The sequence below is a fragment of the Pagrus major genome, chromosome 14 (genome assembly GCF_040436345.1).
Source record: "Pagrus major chromosome 14, Pma_NU_1.0".
Taxonomy (NCBI): domain Eukaryota; kingdom Metazoa; phylum Chordata; class Actinopteri; order Spariformes; family Sparidae; genus Pagrus; species Pagrus major.
In genome coordinates this window covers 6,645,614-6,668,913 of record NC_133228.1, presented here as the reverse complement: position 1 = coordinate 6,668,913, position 23,300 = coordinate 6,645,614, and the positions used below count along the sequence as shown (strand labels likewise).

Sequence of the window (23,300 nt, the reverse complement as noted above, 5' to 3'; positions counted from 1 at the left end):
TATGAGTATGAAAATGAATTTCCCTCTTTTTTTAATTTATATATACAAACTCTTCCATGTAAGCTGTCCACCCTATAACCTTCGTACTGTATGCCAGTTCTCCTCCTATAGAATTTCTGACAGCACCTGAAGGCAGCAGTGTTGTGTTCACGCCCCTTGAAAAACCCCTCCTTCCCCTGGAAACGCTAAATATGTGGAGTATGTGGCATTTAAGCGTCAGTGTAGTAAAGTCTGCGGCCGAGGCACCGGAGAGCTGTTTGGATACACACGCATCCAGCTGGAGCTCAGTCATTTACACAAAGCTTACCTGCTTTTTTTAAGGTCTTACATCAAGGTAACTCTTTTCACCTCTTACTTACTGGGCTGAAACTTTGCGGTGAAGATTTCAGCTCGGCTGCTTTTGAAAAACTGAATATATTACATTTATTCTGCTGAAAAACATATGTAGTGTTTCTTAATGTTAAGGCAGTTTAACTGCAGGTTTAAAGTGAATATTGTGTTGTTGTTGTTGTTGTTGTTTCAGTAACGTTATTTAATTTGGACACACGGTTGTTTTGTTGGCTTTTATAACCGCGGGAAATTAAGTCAAAAGGGCAGCAGTTAGCTAACTAATAAAAACTGCGCAACAATAATCATTTTCTCATCATTTTCTCATTAACGTTCGCTATCTTAGTTTAAACACCGAAAGCCAATAATGAAGGCTTCAAGTCAGACAAGAAATAATGAGTTACCAGCCTAAATACATTTATATCTACAGTGTTATAACAGGTTTGTGTTTTATATATAACGTCAGGTCGAAATGTATTAACTTTTTGTGTCATGTTGTACAGCTAGTGACAGAACAGCAGTATTAAATCAGCCCTTCAGAAACGTGGTCATTCTAACCAATTAAAGAAATTGACAAAAGGTAAAGTGTCCAGTATTGTTTAAAGGGTCAGAGAGGTCACACTGTGGATTAAATAGTCATCTGTAAAAGTTATGTAACAAGTGCCAGAAGAAGAAAAAAATTGGACCTCAACTAAAAATCCGATGTAAGTTAATTTAATGGCAGTAATGTATTCCAGAGTTTCCACATTGAAAGGGTTCATTGAATCAGTCTTACATAAAGATCAATAAAAAATTTCATTAGTCTTGGTTCAGTGGAATATTTCAGTGTCCAGCGATGATCTCAAAGCCTTTTCAGATTGTTTTCTGGGTACAAACACTGAATACTGAATACATTTTCCAGATTTAAAGACACTGAATATCAGCAAAAATATAAGTCTTCGGCAACTTCAGTCTAAAAGTATCATTATGAATCAAAGACACAGATCTAAATGCTTCATCTCATTGAAGTTATTACCACCGAACTCTGTGAAAACTTTAAATAGACTGTGGTTGCCTGCGCAGGCAAACTAAAAGAAATTGCTATCAAAGCTGGTCTGTACACTTGAACACCAACCTTTTCATCACACCCCACCCCTGAGGGGAACTTTAGGGGTAATCTTAGTGGTCTTTTCATCCCCTCTCATGCTCGGGCCTGCTCTACAGTCTCTAATCCAGCTGGGAGGAGGACTCACAAAATTAATAGTTTCTACTGCTTTGTGCTTATTTTTCAATTAATTAGGAATAACGGCTCTTTTTAATTTGAGCCGCCAAATTATGATATCACAGCAGGCTTGTTTTGTGAGAGGGAAGTCTTAAAATGTTAAATTTGTCCCGTGTGGATCCTCCTCGACGCCCTCTTGACACATTTTTAAAGGGGAGTGAGTCTGTAATTATGGACAGATGCACATGTGAGTCAGGGAGTGAATGGGTGTGCGTCATGTGCGGTTAGGGTTAGTGGTGGTGTTTACTTCACACTCACACTTCTTCTTTGCTGTTTGTTTTTGTGTACTGCAGCCACACGCAATCAGAATACAAAAGCCCCAAGGCCCGGTACCCAACGCATTCCTTTGGGTATTAGTCTGCTCTGTTGTTTAGGCCGACCTCTTTAGCATTGTTATTTTTTGTGTTGGCCTGGAGCTGTGGTTTTCAATTCAGCCAGCAATATTTCAACCACAAATCCAGTGATACAGTTACTCAAAGGCAGTTGCAGTTAATACGAAGTGGATCAAGGGACTGCGTGCCTTTATATATGACGAGAACTCATTGAATTCTCCAGGAAAAGTTAATAAAAGAGCAATAAAACCATCATGGGAATGACCAACATGCTCCTCTCCATGAAAAACAGTTGATGTGCCTTTGAGCAAAGCATCTACCACACAGCATAGCTTATCAGCAGCAGCGCAGGTGCTTCAGCCTCTCATTTCATCTTTTCATCTCTCCTTAGAAGCAGACACAATGCCAAACTGGGGTGGAGGCAACAAGTGTTCAGCGTGCCATGGGACAGTGTACCACGCTGAGGAAGTGCAGTGTGACGGCAAGAGTTTCCACAAATGCTGTTTTCTCTGCAGTAAGTACAGCTGCAACACCTACACAGTTGGACTGAGATCAAATTTAAAGGATCATCGCAGTGTTGTTGCATGTTTTAGCCCATGAAGTAGAGACTGAATATATGTTACATCACTGCTAACCATTTTTCAAAGCATACAACATATTTTAACAGTGATTTTCCACCCTCAGGCAGCCACTAAGTTTATTATTTTTTATTATCCATCATTTGCCAATTTTGGCCTTTTACAGAAGAATCAGTATCTCATCCGTATCACATCTTCACTATCACTATCTATGATTTTTTTCTCTCATATGTATAGTATATACAGAATATTGAGAGCTGGTGTATTGATAGCAGAATTTTGGATTCCCTAATATAAGTATCTGCACACAAAAATCCAGTTCTGTTTGGCTCTGTTTCTTTTATATGCATTATCAAGATCAGTTTACTTGTCATAGTGAGTAATAGTCAGTCCGTGAAAACAGTTGCCTTCTGCAGCTGTGCCAGAGCTTTCTAACATCTGAAGAAATAAAATAACAATGACTTCATCATTGTGAACTGAAAAAGTCACTAAAAGTTAATACAACTCTTAAATCTCAGATGTCTGCGTTTCCCCCAATGTCACCTAGACGAACATTTGTTTATTTGCTTTGAGGACAGCTCAGACATTTTAGTAGTTGTTGCCTAACCTTGGCATAAGTGTAATTAAGTTAGCTAAAGACCTGCCAAGAGTATATATTACGTCAACTTGCATTATGTAATTTGTATTTATAACATCTTTAATGACGTTGACTGTATTTGACTGTTTCTACTGTGCTGTGTCCTTGGTTCAAGCTGCAAAGAGCCATGAAAGATCAGTGATAGAATCCAGTAAAGAGATGAGTCAGGAGAAACACTGGTGGACTCAGTTTCACCTCTCTGCTCATCAAAGGAAGCTTGTACTGACATTTCCCTGATGGGTCAATGGATATTCGGCTCACACTGAATTATTGTCGGTTTGCTGGGTGGGTGGGCGGTTTGTCCTGCTCCTGAACCATCCTTGAAATGTCAGCGAAGATGTTACAGAAAACCTCATATAGAGACCAGTATTATACAAACGCGTTCATTTAGCTGCTATCAAGAAGAGACCAAAGCAATCCGAGCCACAAAAGATGAGTTTATTTTTCCAGCGGTCCACATAGAAAGGCAGCTTTGTCTGACACTCCTACTGAGGAGATGATGAGCTAGAGGACGTGGTGCCCTTGGCTCTCATGTGCCCTTTCCTCCAGTTTGTCAGTTTGACATTCACTGCTTTTCAGTTCTGTGTATGAAAGGCAGCTATGTAGTGACAGAAATGTCACATAGTTGCAAACGGAGCCTCATGTGACTCTTTGTACTCTTACTGTGACTTTATCTTTTTAATTTGCTTTTATTCTTTGCCAGTGGTGATCAATGATCCAACTGAAGAGGGGGTGGAATTGGAAATACTTGGGACAAAAACTCAGAGAAACCATAACAATTGCAACAAAAATGGTTAAGGAAATGTGAGGAATTGGGAGCAATTTGATTGGACACAGAAATCAGAAACTCACAGAGCTTTGATTTTGAAAGTGTTGGCACAGAGATCAGAGAGACATGAATGGAGACATTTTTCCAGCCAGTTGTGTGAAATCTTAAACCAGTATCAGACGTTCACACAGTGCAGGCCAGTGTGTGAAAAATTCTGCTAATCCCAGCAGTCAGCGTGCAGTCTTAAGTAACAGCAATGCTTCTGTTTTTTCAAACAATGCATTCTTTAACTTGGAAGAAACCCGCAAAAAATGATTTTTTTAACAGCTGCTGTATACTTGGAGTTTAACTCTAATAAAAACAGCCGAAGTGGAATTCTTGAAAGAAATGAGTACCTGTTTAGGTTTAAAAACTAGGGTTGGGTATGGTACTTGATACCTTTAAGGTATCGACCGAACTATCACAGTTTTAACTAGTATCAGAAATTCTCCAGTCAAACGACACCTGCATTCGATCCTTTTTGTACCCAGATCTAGACAATAGTGACTATTTGTATGGTTTTGCAACCATACTGGAAGCATTCTACTTCCATAACTCCTTTTCTCTTTGTGTTCTCAGTGGTCTGCAGGAAGGGATTAGACAGCACCACGCTGGCTATTCATGAGCAGGAGATCTACTGCAAGTCCTGCTATGGGAAGAAGTACGGCCCTAAGGGCTACGGCTACGGTCAGGGGGCGGGGACGCTCAACATGGACCGAGGAGAGCGGCTGGGAATCAAACACGAAGAGTAAGCCGGGCTGCTGCATGAGCACTGAATGTTGTATGATGTACTTCATGGCTGCAAGATGATTGTATAGAGTACTGAGATGATGAGGATTCAGTCATTGTGACTGATCACTATGTGAATCAAGATGAAGATAAATATGTCTATTATTGGTCACTGTTTTTCAGAAGTCAACACGCTTTAAATGATAGTCCATCGCAAGATGATGCTGCAGGGATGTTAACATTGTTTTCATGCAATCCATTCATTCTGTTGTGCTTTAGTCTCCCTTTTTGTTATTTGTAATGGCTTCTTCAGAGCTTTGCAATGTTTCAAACTAATGGTATGTTAACAAAGCAAAATAAAATAACCAAATGTAGATACAGTTAAACTGTAAAAGCCCTTTAGTGCTGCCAGTAACCACAAAATTACTATTTAAATTTGACTCCATTTTGCAATTTTGTCCATTCAATACAACACAAATGACATCTTGAGATATCTGAATAAAAGATCATTCTTCAAACTTAATTGGACAAATAGTTACAGTGAGGTTGACAAGGTCACTCAGATCAGTGATGCCCCACGTGTAAGGATGTTTTTCAGTTGTGGCTGCTGACTCCGACAGTGCTATTGTGTCCTAACAGCATGCAGTCATGGTGCTGAACTTGAAACAGTTTCCAAATACATAAACTTGGAAAAATGATACTTCACATTAGACATGGGGCCTCATTTATAAAAACAGACATACAATAAGCAAAGTCTGAACTCTTTTATGAATTGAATGTAAGCACACGGTCGGAAATAATCTAAGACAAAGTTCAAGTATAAATATTATAACTTTTTCATAATTTAGGCCAGTGGTCTGGGGTAAAAGGGGTTTTAATTTTGCCCTTATTGCCCTGTACAAATAAAGGATCTTTCCAACTGAACCAGAGAGCAGCATGAACATGAGGAGGTGGGTAAGATGAGTGGGTAAAGACACTAAGAGCCACTGCTGGGTGGCCAAGTGATTAAAGTGATTGTCCAGTAACTATAACTGCTTTTGGCTTTTGTTAACTTTAAGGGCCACAATTTAAAAGTCTAAAGGTTCCCATGTGTCCTTGAAATCCTTGAAAGTTTGTGAATTTGAGGTAAAAAAAATCAAGGCCTTGAAAGTGTTAGATAAATAGACATAAAAAGACATGGGCTTGAATTTATGTATTTGGTGCAAGAATAGATATTAAAGTTCCTTTGATATGTTTTTACATTAGTGTAAATATAAAGGCTATGTTCCGCTGTCTGCATGCGTGTCTCCTGCATAATTATTTCATGTGCCACCTGCCTTGAAAGTGCAACGGCCACATGCGCCAGTGTTGTAACATGAATGACCTTTATCCGTGTCTCAAACTGTGCCGTGGTTGGTCTTTGAATTCGAGAGAATTGGGTCTGGAAAGTCCTTTAAAAGTAATTGAATTTGATTTTTGGAACTTTGATGTCTGTAATGTCATTAAGAAGGGTTTCACTGTCAAGTCAGATTCAGTAAGGATCATCAGTCCTGGCACTTGTAGGACTCTGCAGCAGTCCAAGTACACAAAGGTTGAGTCCTCCAGCTTAAATATGTCAAAACAGTGTATAAAAGCTTCTGCTCTTGTCCTGCATCCTTTTCTGTTTCTCACTGCCCTAACCGCTAAGCTTTGAGAAAGAAAATAAACCTTGACAGGAACATTGGCATACGGTCGACCTCTTTATCAAATCCAGCTTGGCTGCAGCAGCTCCCAGCTGGTATTGTTGAACAGCGTAGATCCAAGAAGAGAGAAGTCTGAGATTCAGAGTGATGATCTAAGAGCTTAATAGATCATCTAATAGGTCTGGTTCATTGCTTTCAAAGATGTTTCCAGCCTGGAATGGGTGGGTCTACTTTCAGGGCACTCGTACTGCAATTTTACACCCACTTCTTAGACCTGAAGACAGTGTTTGACTGCAGATGTGTATCCTTATATACTGCAAACATGATGTGAAAGCAGCAAAAACAGACAGGGAAACACAAACCCCCACACACCTATCCGCAGTGTTTACTCCTGCAACCAGACGTCAGGTGATGACTGTTATGAAAGAAGTCATTATGTAACCTCCTCTCTGTCCTCTGCCACAAAGGGTTTCATTCAGGGGCCACTGGGGCTGGCAGTCACCCTTCGATAAGCATCGCTCCAGGGCCCCTAGTGTGCCCTGATCTCTTTCCCACCACTTGCTGAGGAAAGGACAGTAGAGTGGGATTGAGTGGGACGTGCCAGGTTTATTTCTGGTCTTTTTGTCTTTTAAAATTGTGGTGAAGATGAAGATTTAATGTTTAACTTAGACTTAACTAAGGTAGTTGCTAAGGTTCTGTAGAGGTCAATGTTTTGGGTCATACTTCACTTGTAGTAAATGAGTAAATGTTTTGACAAGAAAAGAGGAGGTCCTGACCAATTCAAAGTGTTGGCAATGGTTTTTGTATTGTTGTATTTCAGAGTCAAGTTTCATTCCAAAATCAGATATCCAGCAGATATCAGATATCCAGTGTTTGTAAAGGTTTTCTCTGATGTTATTTAATTTTGAAGGAATACAATTCAGCCTTTAGATGACAAAATAATTAAATGTTAAGAGAGTAGTCATGGAGTAATTTCTTTTTTGGGAAACAATTTAGTCATGTGCTTTATATTTTTACCCCCAGGACACACATTCACAAACCGACCACCAACCCCAACCCATCCAAATTTGCTCAGAAGTTTGGAGGCTCCGAGAAATGTGCCCGGTGTGGAGACTCTGTGTATGCAGCTGAGAAGATCATGGGAGCGGGCAAGGTGAGAGTTTCATCTAAAGCATCTTCTACTTATGTGATGCTTTCATATTGCTGGTGATATCTTAACACTTTAAGCCAAAGCCTAAAGGTAAAGATGGTCTTTGGTTTTTAAACGTAACAGTTACTGCAGAAAATGACCACAGAAATAAACAAGTTCGCCAATGTCACATATCTGTGCAAAGCAAATCAACCACCAGTAGTCAACCCGTAAGTGACTTTTTGTTTTTAGTGCAACATCGTGGTGATTCCGTCTCTGGTACATACACCAGCATAAACTGACAGTTAACCAGAAAGATGTGTTTGCCGGATAAAAAACACTTTGGATACAATATGCACTTTCGGGCTTAAAGTTGAGGCATCTGCCAAGATATAAGACAAATTGACCTATTAAGCCTTCACTAGAGGAACCAAGTTACAAAAATTATTACTCTTGGTTTAGTGAGGATTCATTTATGTCAAGACAATGCTGATGGAGAGTGTACAACTAGGCTGTCCCAGTGAATCTGATCTCAGCCCGCAGACTTAAAGAATGTGCTCCTGCAACTCTGATCCGGTGTTCTCTGTTCACACTAATTACAAAACTTTATGTGCTCCATAGAATTGAAGCTGCAGTGAGAACTTAACCTTGAAATGTGTAGTGGGTAGTAATTATATAGAGTTTCAGCATGAAGAGCCCCTGCAGAAAGCAAACCTCTAACCCAGGCAGGGTTGGTTCCTCGAACTTCACAGGGCCATAATCTACATCACAAACCACAGAGGGGTAAAACAGGTTTGACTGGATTGAAGGCACATGGTTGTTGCAGTGCTGAACCACATGCAGGAGGTTTGCTGTGCTCTCTCCTAATGAGAGAATGCAAATCTTGTTTTTTTCTGATTGAAGCCATTCCATTACAGCTTCCTAACAGCTGGCGTTAATCGTCCGGCTGTCTGGACACTGAGGCCCTGGCAGTTGTTGTTGACACACAGATTTACAGTAGATGAAGTCATGAAGAGGATGTTTAGTTCTGAGGACGAAGAATCAATGAGGCCCAGAGCAGTTGCTGTCCACAGATGAGCAAAGATTTGTGTTCTGAGGATTCTGTTTCCTCTGAAAGTGGGAGTGGACCGTTTCCTGTCGCTGCTCACTTGTGGATTCACATGAGCTGATTTATAGCAGGTGATGTCATCGGGCGGAGAGCTGTTAATGTGATTCCTAATGGGAGGAAATCTGTATGAGGCTCTACTCATTGGCTTAAGCATAACCTGTAATTTTGAGTATAATGAAGACATTCAGAGGTGGCCCCGGGCTGATGGAAAACTGAGCTGCTTTGATGAGATTAGATGAAGGAAATGGTGACACAGGCTACAAGAAACATCTGCAGTTATCAGCTGTAATTAACTGCAAAGACAAAATCTTTGTTTGAGTTTTGTTTAAAATATATCATATGTAACATTTCTTCATTAAGATGTCTAAAACAACCTTTGTAACATAGAAATCTATAATTTTATTGTTGCTATAAGAGAGTTAAGAAGGAAGTCGGTGAATGTGACACAACATAATGTGAACAAAACTTTAAAACATTACCTCATCTGTGAACATTTCTGCCCGCGTCAGTCAGTCAGTACCTTTAACACTGTACAAGCCACCATACAGTTTCAGGTAGATTTAGCATGAAAGCATGATGACAGACTGGAGCAGCTGCCACTGTGGACATAAAATTTAACTTCCCTCTTCCTCCTCACAGCCGTGGCACAAGAACTGCTTCCGATGTGCAAAATGTGGAAAGAGCCTGGAGTCGACCACTCAGACTGAGAAAGACGGAGAAATCTACTGCAAAGGTGAGATAAAACATCTGAGACGGAGCTAAATGTGTGTAATGTTCCATGAAAGCCTTTACATCCTGACAGCTTACTATCAATACACACAGAGCCAGGACTTATAATTAATACAAGATAAAATAACATTTGTGTTTGCCAACACGTGCATTAGCAGTAGGATAAGTAGGATAAACCCACCATGCAACAGTCTTCATAGCGACATGAGGAATTGCTACAGTGATCCAGCTGCAGCAATATTTCTTACATAAACATTGATGAGTAGCATGTTTAGTTAACAGTGTGATTACAGACATTAAGGCCCTAAATTCACTCAAACTGTGGCTCTGCGGCAGAAAGATCATGGCATGAACAAAATCAACACGGAGCAAGAACTGCACATATTCATGGCCCACAGAGGATAAGTCCTACTAACATTTCCTCTAGTGCCACCATGAGTAAACATTTGTGGTTTTGAATGAGTTGTCTCAACATCTACGCCACAAGACTTGGTATAGACATCCAGTCGCCCATCAGGGTTAATATTAACCTTTTCATCTAGTGCCATCATTACATCAGGGTTTCAGTTAGTTTATGGACAGATGCCTACTGACATTCTTGTCAGCCGAAGCTGTATTTCTAGTTTTTGCTAATTTGCAAATGTGAACAAACCTGAAGAAAATGATATGATGCAACTTAGCTGCTCTGATTATAAAATATTGTGATCTTTTAATGTATGTTGTTAGATTTAATAGAAGGCTTGGTTTATCGCCAGCGTGGACAAATGGCCAAGGAACACAATAAACACATTCAGTAGATCAGTAAGAGCAAGAACAACCTTCCAAAAACAATAATAACAACAATAATCTTGCTCGGATCGTGAAAAGTGTTTGTTTAGCCGATTTCAAGCAGAAAAACCTGGTCCAGACCAAGTTAGGTTACGAAGCATTAGTTACCATGGTTGCATAGAGCTCATGACACATTCATGACACCACTGAAAACCTAATGACTGCTGAAGAAACACTTCAGATCAGATACTTGCTAGATTTACATGATGGATTAATTAGCAATTTCAAATGTTGATTTGTGAAGAGCTAGTTATGCAGAGAGCAGAAAAGTCGCTACTGGCAGTTGGTGTGATCATATCAGCAGAAAGAGACCTGGAGACTGGCTCTCCATAACAACCTTTTGAAACCAAACACATGCACACAAGCTCATGTGCTCCCTGTGGTCTCAATGAGTGTTATTTTACACATTTGTTGTGTTGGTTTGGCTGGATGACACTGACCTTGTCAAGCTAACAGAGCTGCTTACTGTCCACCAGACGTTTCTCCTCGTCAGCACAATGAGAGGGGACGGTTTGGTTAAACAGGACACAAACACACACTATGGAAACAGACATAAACACACAGACGTCAGCAGATGGATGTTTGCTGAATGTCACAATGAAACCTTGTACTGATGAGGAGGAATGTTGCATCTCAGCTCTAACAGGCCGGATTCTGTGGCTGCTATCAGCCAATGGTTTTGAGACATCCGGACTGTGTGTGAGCAGCAGCTGGATATTGTTTCTCTCAGCATGAACATTTTGAAGACAGATGTGGACAGCAGACCTGAGATGTCACATTTCCAAACACATTTGTTTTAAACAATCCAGGAGTGTGTGTACCTCATTGTTTGACCACAACCTGAAGAGTGAGCTTATTTTAAACGTCACATGTTGATGTGAGATAAACAGCTGAGTTACAGTTGGGAAGCTGCGTGCACACATATACAGGTGTTGTATATTATGGCAGATTAGACCTTTACTCAAGTTGAAGGTGGTCAAAGCTGTGCTGGAAGTATGTGCAGCAGCTGCTCACCTCAGTACACTGGAATCAGGAGTCACTCCTTGGTAACTGATTTGTTGTTCTCCGAGGACCAAAATGAAGTTGGTCAAGTTAAATGTTGACAGTGTGTGTGTTAATGGCATTAACCCAAACTGTACATTCAGGATGTCAGAATTACTTTTTTGTGTTTCTGTAATTTAAGATATGTGTGTGCCCATTTGAGATGTAGTCTTTTGGAAGTCTGGAAAGAAAAGCAGATTTGTTCATCGTTATCTCAATGATTGAGAAAATAAGTTTAATTTCTATTGCCCTGTGGTACCCTGCAATACTTTCTTCAGTTAAGTAAAAACAGATTTTTTTAATTTTAATATTTTTTACGTGGATGTTACACAAGGACTGAGTTGCCTGTTCACTTACAAAACATTCTATTGAGCCCCAGACCTGAATTGTGCTCCCACCATGTATCGTTCTCTCTCCTGTCCATTTGCTTGTTTACACCCTGCTGTTACTGCCATACATCTGTAACTTGAATTCATCAGTAAATAGGACTTATTGTTTCCAGTCACTCTCTGTGAAATTCTGGTATTTCTTTGCCTACCTCAAGTGCTCGGCCTTGAAACTGCTACTGGTCCTCTGAGACCACTTCAAGACTTGTGCTGATTGAGCTAAGCTTTGAGTTCCATGCAGAGCTGCCCCCTTAGAAACCTGTAGTACAGCTATGATTTGACATTACGAAAGCCCCTCTTTGCTTGAAATAACAATTTGAATTCTGACACTTCCTTCCCAATCTTACAACGTTCTGATTATTTCCAATTATCATTAACAATATTAGAAATTAGACCAAAATAATTCACACACTGGTGAGCTTTCTTCCATCTTTGGGCTTGAATCAACATCATTAAATAATTTTCTCCCTCCTTTTTTCCGTCTCTTATAAAGAAGCCAGTTTGGCTGATAATCAGTTTTGAAATGTCGTTTTTTACTCAATCCCGTAAAGATGCAGTTTTGGAACAACAATATCTGCAGCTCGTAACACTTATTCTCTCTCTCCAGCATGTTACGCCAAGAACTTCGGGCCCAAAGGGTTCGGTTTCGGCCAAGGAGCTGGAGCTCTGGTTCATGCTCAGTGATGGATGAACTGGATCACACAGACACAATCACAACTTTATACATTCCTGTCCAACATGAACTACAACTCACACTTTTCTCATGGTTTTTTTTCTGTGCTTTTGTTGATATAGGTGCTAATGATACAAATAAAAACATTAACAAACCGTTTGTTCACATTTGACTGTATTTTATTATTAAAGCCATTAAAACTGAACCATGCCCATATGTTTACATCTGAAGCGGAGTTACAGTGATGTCTGAAGGTGGGCAGAGAGGCACTGGAGATGATTATGTGCTTTATCTTTTTTATTATCCGTATGGTGAGGTGAGTGGGGAGACAGAACAGACTCGTTAGGCTGCTGGAAGAACTAGTGAGGACTGAAATGGCTTTGAATTCACGTCCTGGATGAGTGCTGAGTTCTGCCCTTAAAAAAAAAAAACAACTCGCCTACATTTACCTCCTGTCACTTAAAAGGCATTAGAAGTGGTTAGTTACTGAAACCGATATGAACTCTACAGCCAAGTCATGACCTTTAAAGTGCACAGAAAGTAGCTGCTGCGTGTCGTCTTTGTAGGGCAGAAGTGACATCAGTGGTTGGTTAGCGAGATGAGGGAGTGACATGTAGAATGATGACATAACCGTCCCCTTCTGGTGATGCAAACATGAGGCCCAAAAGTTTTCCGGAGGCCTTTTAATGTAATATAACCTCCCTTTTTCCTTAAAACTATTGCATGATCACATTTCAGCTTTTAGAAAACAAAAACAAAAAAATTTGGCGTCTGCCTTAGTTCTCTAGTGTCTTTGCTTTACAATTTGTACATCCAGTGGTATAACAAACCCAGCGGTATATGACATAGAAATTAAAATAAAAAACCTTTAGGATGACTACAGAGTCCACAAGCATGGAACATTCAAATATATTACACACTTGCACAGGAGGGCCTGACTGGACATCTGGCAACCTGAAAGAAAAAGTTCCACTAAACACACACTGGATTTGAGAGAAAAGAAACTCATAAAAAGAAACGGACAAATGAACGTAATGCAGAAAAGTACTTGCAAATACTTAACATTCACTATATACAGACACGTGGCTTGCTGGGCTGTCACCATGGTGATGACGATGGGGGTCAGGTTGACGAAGGGGGGGGGGGACGGGACGGCGAGAGCCCAGCTGTCCCAAGCATCGTACATGCAGTGGAGTCTCTTGGCGGGGGGATAATCTGGGTATTTAGGGGTTAAAATGCCTATAGACAGCAGTGTCGGACATCACGAAAAGCTACAGTCATACACTCGGAGTATAGTCACTTGATTTTCTTCTTTCCGTTCGGTTGGAAGAAATCCCCAAAACTAAAAAAAAACAAAGAAAAAAAACCAAAAACGTTTCCAGGAGCACCTTCGACTAACACTGACGAAAAGAAAATAGTTACAGAGAAAGATATTGTTTATGTACAGATGCACATTCTTTACACTTCAGTCAATCCTGCTGCTGCTGCTGCTGCCGTGGAGCCGACCGCGCTGGGGGGGGGGGGGGGGGGGGGGGATCCAGACAGGAAGTGATGGGAGTCGGCCATGTCTGATGGGCCCCTACTCCTCCTCCTCTCTGTAAACAATGGAAGCGTCGTTGTGAAGCGGCGCTGCTGGGCCCTTGTGTTCAGTAACGGCCAAAACAAAAAGAAGTCACTAAAAAAAAAAAGTCAACGATCAGTGCAATGTTGTAGGCAGACAAACGACAAACAAAACAAATAAGACTTTACAGCTTCTTGAGAAAAAACACACATGGAATGAAACCGTTCTCGTAAACTCGTCCGTCCTCCCGCTGCTTTCTCTTCCTCTTATACTCTGCTGTCAATAAATACACTCGCTGTCTATATAGAGTTTTATGGTAAAGTTCCTGGGCTTCCATGTCAAACAGCTACAGGTACTTGTTTTATAACTTTTTCTCATAAAAACCTACTCAGCTAAAATGATGCAAAATGTAAAAATGATGGCGCTAGAACATAGTCATTTTATCTATAAATAGTTTTAAAATAAATATACCTGTATCACATTGTCTGTAGGATATTTTCTGTCACGTCTACAGTGGTGGAGCGCTGGAGGAGTCCCAATTCAGCACTCAATCCTGCGTTACAACTGCACCTCAACTGTTTTTTCGGTAATTTCTCTGCCAGAAAACACTCAGATATCTTCTAAACTGCAGTTTTACTTCAGCAGGTGAGCAGTCGGACTCCTCCAGCGGCTCCAACACTTTCCTCTGATAAGTTCAACTATGTTGGCAAATCCTCATCAGCACGGTTCAGAATTCATCACGGTGCAAAATCAAGACCTTACAAAGACATTCCCTTATCTCTATCGTACTTGGAAACAAATTCTGGTTTTAAAAAAAAGCAAACAGACTTTCCTTCAGCGTTCCTAGCCACCACAGTTAATTATCTCAGGAACAGCAGAGTTCCTGCCAATCAAAAATAAAAAAAATACATACAGGGCACATCAACAGGGACACCATAAATAAGGATATAGAGTGGGGGAGGGAAAAGAACGATACTGCCACTTTAAGGCGCTGCTGTCTCTGCAGCGTCACGTCTCCATTACAAACAGAAGAGCTTTTATTTTGGAAATCCTCTCGTCCGTCGGCCTCTCTCCTCTCCGTTCGTGCCTGGCAGCAACGCACCGTCCAAAGGGCTCGGGAGAAGAGACGAGGTGGAGGGGTTTGATAGCAGTGGAGGTACAGTAATGAAGTCTGATGCTGTAGAATAGTAGTAGTAGTAGTAATAGTAGTAAAGGTGGTGGTGGGGGGGGGGCGGAGAGAAGGGCGGGGTGTCGGTGTGGTGTTTCCCCGTAACAGCATGCGAGTCCTGGCTGATTTTTTTTCAAAGTCGTTTGATCGGTGAGGGAGAGATGGTCCAAAAAAGCAAGCGCTCCCGAGAACAGCATCGCTCTGATATGAACGCCGGGGGGGCGGGGGAGGGGAGCGGGGAGGGCGATCCATCCAAACTTCCTTCCAACCAGCGAGACTCGACTCCCCCCCTGCTCCTCCCCCCCTCTTCTTCCTCTACACCAGCTGGTAGCCTGAGCCAGACGTCTGGTCGTATTCTATTGTGTACTGCGTGGTCCAGTCCACCGTCACGGGACGGATCAGACCGCAGCAGCGGATCTCGAAGAAATCTATGAGGTTTCTGAAGCAGCCGTGGCTGGAGGGAGACAGAGAGGGAGAGGAACGTGAGTGGCAGCGGCGAGAGGAAACAATGTCATCATCACGCTGCCTCAAATGACATTCACACAGCTCACACCTGTAAACAGACTTTGATGTGTAAAATTGGTGGGGTTCCCCTAAAAATCTCTCCTTAATATAAATAAATGTAAATGTCTTCCCTGCAGGCTGCGTTCCAAAAACATACATTTTCTACCTGCTTGGTAGTTGTATCCCCTTGTAAAATGTAAAAACGTCATGTAACAGTCATCCTCAAAATACTGTCACATTACTGACGGAGGTTTTGGGTTAACATGAGTCATCTGGATTTGCACTTGTAGAGTCCATGACAGCTTGAGTGTGTGCTGTCATTACAGCAAAATGGGGACATAACAAATACTAATTATTTTTATACAAAATTGAAGCAACAGGTTAATCATGAGAATACAACATGATATATTTATACAGCTTACATTATTAAAGGACTAGTTTATCCAAATTTAACACTTTTAAGATTTATTCTCTCTAAGTGTAGTGGCAAGAAAGCGGATGCTGATCATTTAAAAAATGGGGAAAACCACAAAGTATCTGCATGATGAGATAAAACTAAAGGCAAGTGACAACATGGTTTGTCCTCATTTGAGTGATCCAGTCAAACCAGTTCTGTTATCACTGAAACCTGCTGAAATGACGGCATTGTGTCGTAAACAAATAAGAGGATCATTTACTTGAAGGGGCTTTCGATGGACGTGGCTGTGACTTTAAAGTGCTTGTATCTCCGAGCATTCATCCTCTCGTTGGTAGTGATTCCCAAAGCCGCGATCTAAGAGAGGTAAAAGAGATCAAAAAGTCAGCTCTCAAAATGTTTTCATTGCATCTTTAAAAGTGGCGTATCAAAAGGTAAGAACCCAGACCTGGTAGAGCTGACACATGATGAGCACCGCCACCCACATGAAGTGGAAGACGCTGTTGAGGAACATCCAGAACATCCAGGGAGAGCAGGAGGCGATCTGGGTCAGATAGAGCCAAAAGCCGTCCTTGGCGTAACTGGTGGCACAGTGGATCCTCCAGTCTGAGGGGAAACAGAGGAGTTAGCAGGGAAATGGAACAAGTGGAGTGGAAAAGAAGAAATGTAAGATCTCTACTCACAGGAAATGCAGCCGTACATCATCCAGCAGATCATGCAGAGCAGGAAGAACAGATAACCCATGAAGTAGCGGTGATTTCCACTTCCTACAGAGGAGAAACAAACATGTCATGTCTCACTGTCTTCACTCGAGTCTTCTGTTTTGGCTGCCTCTCACAATACAAGGAAAGGAACCAAGAAATGTATTGCAAGCTTTTCAGCTAAACAGTGGATTTAATGTTTAGCAAGTAATGTTTACTTTACTTAAATTACATTTATTCATGAGAGGAACTTGAATATCTGTCCCAAATTTTATGTTGAGATATCTCAGTCTGTAGCAAAGTTGTGGATGGATGGATGGATGGATGGATGGACAGATTACGATCCACAGAGCTACACAGTTAGCATGACTAAAAAGACTTGTGCAAAAGAGTTACTATTCACACACTGTGCATATACAAAATCATGCAGATGAGTGCAAATTAAGGAGCCTAACAGCCGAAGAGATAAGAGGATAACTGCTGACATGTCCAGGTGGCTGGCTGTCGTGCACATTTAAAACACATCTTTTAAAAAACATGAAGCCTTTTTTTCTATGAAAATACTTTGTAATACAACTACACTGTCCATTCTACAGTATAAACAGGCATGATAGACCTTCTAGTAGCACTATGGAGCTGACTTTGAGTGTGTCCCTATTTTCTTTATCTTCACGCACACGAGGACGCACATGCATGCACGGTTCTACCATTGGTTTGACTCCATTCCGCTGATCACAAACAAAAACCCACAGCAATGTGCCAAAAAGTACAGGGAAGAAGAGCGTTGCTTGCACGTAAAAATGGGTGTCAACACAGAGAATAGCTTTGCAAATGACAGAGGGAATGTGCTCGACACATTTACTAGACCTTGAGGAGACACACGATGTGTTTTGATGAGTAATGTCCTGTCCCCTAAACAGACTGTGCTACTACCCCTGCTATGTATATACCCTCTAAAAGAGGACACGCAGCACAAAGAATGCTATAACTGCACCATGAACTATTGTGTTTGATATTTTAAAACCTCTTTTTAACTTTTTTAATCTATTTCAAGGCCCCTAGTCCCAGTAGTCATCAGGCGAGACTTGTTTGTTCAGATGGTTTCCACACTTTTAAAGCTTCTTCCTGTCCACTACACTCCTTCCTCTCTCCACTGTCTCTAGTCTGCTGGTCTCAGACGCCATCTGAGATAGTCCCTGACACACACAGCTTCCCTCAACTTCATTTTCCCCTCCTCATTTCCTGGAAATTAAATAAAAAATGAATACAAAAAATACATATAGTGCTATTGATCCATCTAGATTGTTTTTGAGATATTGGCCGTAGAGATGTTTGCTCTCTCTCTAATTTAATTGTTATTGTAAACGATCACAATCTTTTTTGTGTTACATCATTTTTCAGTGTAATTTTATTACTCAACACATTAATTAAAATGAACATAATAACTTCATGATGTACTTCTCTATGTTTTGGCCTTCAGGTCACTGAAAACAGAGCTTTTGGAAAGCTCTGAGTTTTTAGTGTTAACAACTGGATGGACAGAATCTGGGATTTTTGGAAACGACGCAGACATACACATTAATCAGTGTTTGTGGCATCACTGACAAATGTAACTCGGAGTATGTATTATGATATTAAAGTATTTGAGTTTGAACGGTGACGGAGTGGATGTTATATTGTATAACATTATATTTAAAGAAACACAAACAGACACTGCGAATAGAGACAAAATCAGACTCCTCAGTTAGGACACATGTTGCTTCTTAAAGTGGAATATGGAACTGTTAAAACAGCTCTCAGTGTGGGGCAGCCTGTTGTTTGCAAGTGCATGTGTTGACATCGTCACAAATCTGCGGTGTAGTTAACATACCGACACAGTTCCCCACCCAGGGACAGTGGTGGTCAAACTTGGCGATGCAGCGGTTGCACACAGCGCAGTGTTTGGACCTGATGGGCTTCCGTATCTGTAAGGAAACAGTCATAGATGCATTAAAAGATGTCTCACTATTGCTGATCTCCTCTGTATGGATCATCAATTTCTTGTATAAGAGAAGTAAAAAAATTACCAAGCAGGTACTGCAGAATATGCTCAGATCCAGGCTGCCTGTCTCTGCCAGCTCCACAATTGTCTGGAGGAAGGAAACAAGAAACAAAAGCAGGATTTAAAAAAAGGCAGACGAGAGACGAGGCAGAAACATGAATGAACAACTGAGAAATTCATCTCGCCAAGGTCTATTTGGCATCGCAACAAAAGACCTACTGACAGCGTACACTGAGGCTGGGATTTCCAGCTCAGCGATCACACTGGAGGCTCGGCTGATTCATGGTGAACCGGGACAAAAGCTAAAATGGGATTTACAGTTGGAGTCACTTATTAGTTTGTCTTCGGTTTTAAAGGCAAACTACTTTTCATAAGGGGTTTATTTTAATCTAATCTGCACAAATAAGATTTGTTTTCCATCTCCTTTGTTATTATCAGTTTGTTTTTATATCTCATCTCTGTGCAAATAAACTAAAGCTTCAACTACCACAGAGGGAAACAAGAGGTGGAAGGGGACCCTCTGCAGGGAGAGGAAGGCTTTGTAGCCTTTGATCTGAGGAGGCTGACCAGCTCAAACAGTGGTAGGTCCCGCGCTGTGCTAACAATGCAGGGTAAATTTAGCTCTTCATCAATCACACGGCCTAGTATGAAGCAGAGGCTCTGCCGTCCTCCATCAGAGTGTGATAATGAGGCACAGAGAGGCCGAGAGGAGAAGGGGGAAGGCGACCGTGGGCAGCAGGCCAGAGAGTCAGCCACCAGCCTGTCGTGAACTCTTCAGTCAAATCTGAGCAGCTTTGTGCTGTGAGCTGGACTTTTCACAGCTCAAGTGACTCCGCATGGGATGTCACAATACAATGAGGGGGAAAATCCCCTCTTTTCATTGTATGTACAGTAGCAGTAAAATCAAACCATTTAAGAGAAAAAAGTGGTCAATATACAAGAAAGTATCACAAAGAAGGGAATTTATAGCTGCTGTAAGTGCTTTTTCTCATTAAAATACATGTTAATTAGCTCTATATTCGTGTGAATACTGTTGGAGTGTTTGGTCAGAAACTGATGTCCCTCCTTCCCCTGCAGTACTACCCCGACTCATGCAGTAACAGAGAAGCAATTTTCTGTTATCCCTGCCCACTTTATCCAATCAGGACAGAGAACTCCATAAAGAGGTGCTCCTGTCTGCTCGGGAACATGCAAAGAGCAGGACCCTCCTGTTTACGGCCAATGCCGGAACAGGGAAAGCTACCAATTCCTTGTACCACCAAACAAGTTATGAGAAAAACTTGGGGAAAAGAAAGAGGCAAAGAGAGCTGCCTCGAAAAAAAGAAAGAAGTCGTGTAAGTGTGGTGACGCAGAGAGGAGGGAGGGGATTGCTAACCGCAAAACGGACGTTAGCTAAAACGACAACATTTACAGCAGCCTTAACATTTGTTTTAGACTAGACTAGGGATGTTCTCCCTAATGACCAATTTCCCTGACATTTAAATGGAAGTTTAAACTAATAACTAGTCCACCAATCTAATCTAGGCAAGAGAACACTCAGAAAACAGCCAAATTTGAGGACAATTTAATCTATGAGGTCAAACATTTTTCTTAATATTTTTTTTTTTGGGAGCCATTTGAAACTGTGCTGTGTGTTATGAAAGTCGCATGTGATCCTACAAAACATGACAACAACTCACCAAATAAAGGCTAATTAAAAACATTTATTGAAAACAACATACACCTTAACAAGATGTTTTGAAGAAACATGCCTGAATACAACACATTTTGACTTTTCAAAGCACGGGTGTAATAAATAATGAGGCTTTAGAAAAGCCAGTTCCAGGACTCTGATGAGCTGGCATGCTCCCTCTCTGACATGGCTTACTGGGACACTTAATGGAATGGAGCCACCATGAATCTTATTCACACCTGAGATTCTTCTGCGTTCACAAGTCAAAATGTCTGCTGTGAAATGGGTCTACTGGTGTTGTTAAAGTTATTTGACTCGGTACATTCCTATTTCAGACAATGTGCTCGCTGCTTGTTTTGTTTTTGTAACTTTACCTTTTTCTTCTGCTCCTCTGATGCTTTGATAATTCCCGGGTCAGACTTCCAGGATTTGCCAAAGTTGTAGAACAGAGCCAGGGTGTTTAACAGGAAGGGCACATGGACAGTGGCAAAGGGGAGATGTGCAGCAGGGTTAAGGAAGATGGTGGACAAACAGCTTTTTTCACTCGTTTTTGTTTGTTCTTTACAAGACCGGTCCAACAAATGTCAATGAAATTTCCTGTGTATTTATTACAATGACATCAGTCTGAGTAAGATTTTCCACTTCGTAGTATCTGCTATTAATGAGAATATATATACACAGACTTTGACGCAGAGAGCAGCTCGGTCATGTCTCGACTCACCCACAAGAAGAGGGATCCTTTTAGTCTGTCACAATAGCTCATCATGACTTCCTTCCATGAATACATACAAACAGCTGTGGGTGGACTGGCTGTGTGAAGACTGTAACTGATTACTGGCAGAGTCAGTCATGCAGGTGTGCATGAGTCAGCAGAATCCCACAGGAAAACCAGCCAAGTGACACTGGGAGGCCCAGGCAGTGAAAGCCTCAAAACTGTGTGCTAATGTGTGAGCGAAACAGAAGACTGAGACAGAATCATCACTGAGGATCAGAAACTAAGACAACACAGGAAGAATTCTGTTCAAACTGAGGTGTTACATGTGAGAAATTCTGCTCATGATGCAGAATTTCTCACATTTGCCTGTTGCAAAGTCACAGGTTTCAGTGGGAGGCATTAAATTACTGATTGACACACAACTGGACACAAGGTAGTCATTTTTAGCCCACGAAGTAGACAATATGCTACACTAGCCATTTCAAAATACACTCTTCAGTGTAACTGGCCACACAAAAGTAGCACAAAAGTGGCAAAGCTACTAATTTAAAGTGACATTTCACCAATTTTACATGTCTTTTGCAACTCGAAAAATGTTCATAGTCCTTTAAAAAAGATTTGAAAGTGAAAGCTAACCGACATCAAGGTCCCATTTAATTAAGATGTGTGTTCCACAAATATATTTGTATCACATTCTGAGCTTAAAATGAAACACCTGCTCCTGTTACAAGTTTAATATATGACACATACATATGTGGAAGCTAGCTGAATCTCACGACTTTTCACAATGTCAAAAACCTTTTTTCTAAGCAAGACTGGAGCAATGCTAGTCGCTCTGTGAAGGTTCACTTAGCATCGTCACTGTGGGCATGTTAACATGCTAACGTTTCCTAATTAGTCTGAGGAAAGCATAAATGTTGGACATAAGGGATTAGCCTGACTTTCCAACACTAGCATCCCTATATACATGTTGTCGACTGCTTTCACTAGTTCATTAAAACTATTTATCTTATTACTTCCAACCAAACTGGACCATCCTCGACATCATACTGATTACAGATGAGTTTCTCTTCTTCTACTGATTTTAGGAACCAAGTGTAACAAGACATGGTACTAGAATTTATACTAAACGCTTTAATTCAAATCTACCATAAAACAGATGATAATAAATTCCTCTGAGGCATTACCAAAAGGTTCGCTGCCCTGGGAAAGTACCTGCTAGTATCTATGAGGGACACACAGTCGGCTCAGGAATCCCATTTCAGATACAACTCACATGTTGGTGAGAAAGAGCCGATAGCTTTCGTGGTCATCCCTCCAGCACAGTTATGACTTCACTGATACGCACTTTCTTAGTGCTGACAGAGGGAGAGAGGCCAAGTCCCTGAAGAACACATGAAGCCATTGATCTTCATAAGTATCTCCATTAAGAACAGTGTGCTGACCTTATCCCCCACTAAAATGGATAATCAAAGAACTCCCCAGAGCGGCTCATCGCTCTACTAATTCAGTGACCAGTGGAACTGCAGAGCTGTTGCCAGTGATCAATGGCACTCATCAGACAGATGGGGTTCAATGTTTCCTCTGGGAGAGGTGGTCATCACCTCCAGTTAGCACCCATTTATCTTCTGAAAGGCTGAGAGGTGATTGTTTGACAGGGTTTCCCCAACAGCTGAGAGGAAAGGCCGAGTAATAAGAGGGCCAGAGACAGATTGATCAGCGTGGTATTTGAAAGCAATGATTTGCAGACATACTATAGTGGAATTAATGCTACATCTGTACAATACAAAACTCCAGGGTGAATTCATGACACTTAATTCATTCCAACATCATTGTTCTGTTATTTTCAGACGTTCACCTGCTGGAAATGCATTCATGAGCAAAGTCTATTGAGGAAAATATGATCCGAGTCCTGGAAAGACAAAAAAGTACTGTCGCACTGCTCCACCCGTGTCATTTGATCTGATTTCAACCACAGGCCTGAGGAGGATATGGTGCTCACAAAAGCAGAAAATGGGTCAGAACTGGTGGATGTAATGGTTTAACCTGGAAGGGAGAACAAAGCGTTGCAAAATAATGTGCTGTGAAATGAAGCTGACAAAGAGGCAATGAGACATCTCCCATTTCTTCCTCTATATCTTCATCTTGTTGTTTATTATAACTAAATTAATAAAAAAGTGCACTGGAAAGGTCTCCTTTCAAAGTTTGACAAGATAATCAGGCCAGGGTACTTTAAACCAGATGTTGGAGTCTTTTAGCCCATGACACAAATGAAAGGTTTATATTCTCATCTTCA

General features: G+C 41.1%; 2 protein-coding genes across 2 annotated transcripts in view; one reads left to right on the top strand and one right to left on the bottom strand.

Annotated features, from left to right (window-relative positions):
- Positions 1-254: 254 nt before the first annotated feature.
- csrp2 (cysteine and glycine-rich protein 2) lies at positions 255-12,347 on the top strand. Its single transcript, XM_073480718.1, has 6 exons — positions 255-334; positions 2,312-2,434; positions 4,523-4,691; positions 7,357-7,486; positions 9,210-9,303; positions 12,162-12,347. The coding sequence occupies exons 2-6, from the start codon at positions 2,323-2,325 to the stop codon at positions 12,236-12,238; spliced, it is 582 nt and encodes a 193-aa protein (XP_073336819.1). The 5' UTR covers positions 255-334; positions 2,312-2,322; the 3' UTR covers positions 12,239-12,347.
- Positions 12,348-13,969: 1,622 nt separating this feature from the next.
- Positions 13,970-23,300, bottom strand: part of zdhhc17 (zDHHC palmitoyltransferase 17) — a 30,747-nt gene continuing 21,416 nt past the window's right edge. Inside the window, exons 11-17 of the mRNA XM_073480961.1 lie at positions 20,664-20,788; positions 18,643-18,705; positions 18,447-18,540; positions 16,559-16,642; positions 16,324-16,481; positions 16,138-16,232; positions 13,970-15,410 (exon numbers count right to left, since the gene is read on the bottom strand). Of these exons, the coding sequence (XP_073337062.1) occupies positions 15,272-15,410; positions 16,138-16,232; positions 16,324-16,481; positions 16,559-16,642; positions 18,447-18,540; positions 18,643-18,705; positions 20,664-20,788 (758 nt within the window). The 3' untranslated portion in view covers positions 13,970-15,271. The remainder of the gene's footprint in view (positions 15,411-16,137; positions 16,233-16,323; positions 16,482-16,558; positions 16,643-18,446; positions 18,541-18,642; positions 18,706-20,663; positions 20,789-23,300) is intronic.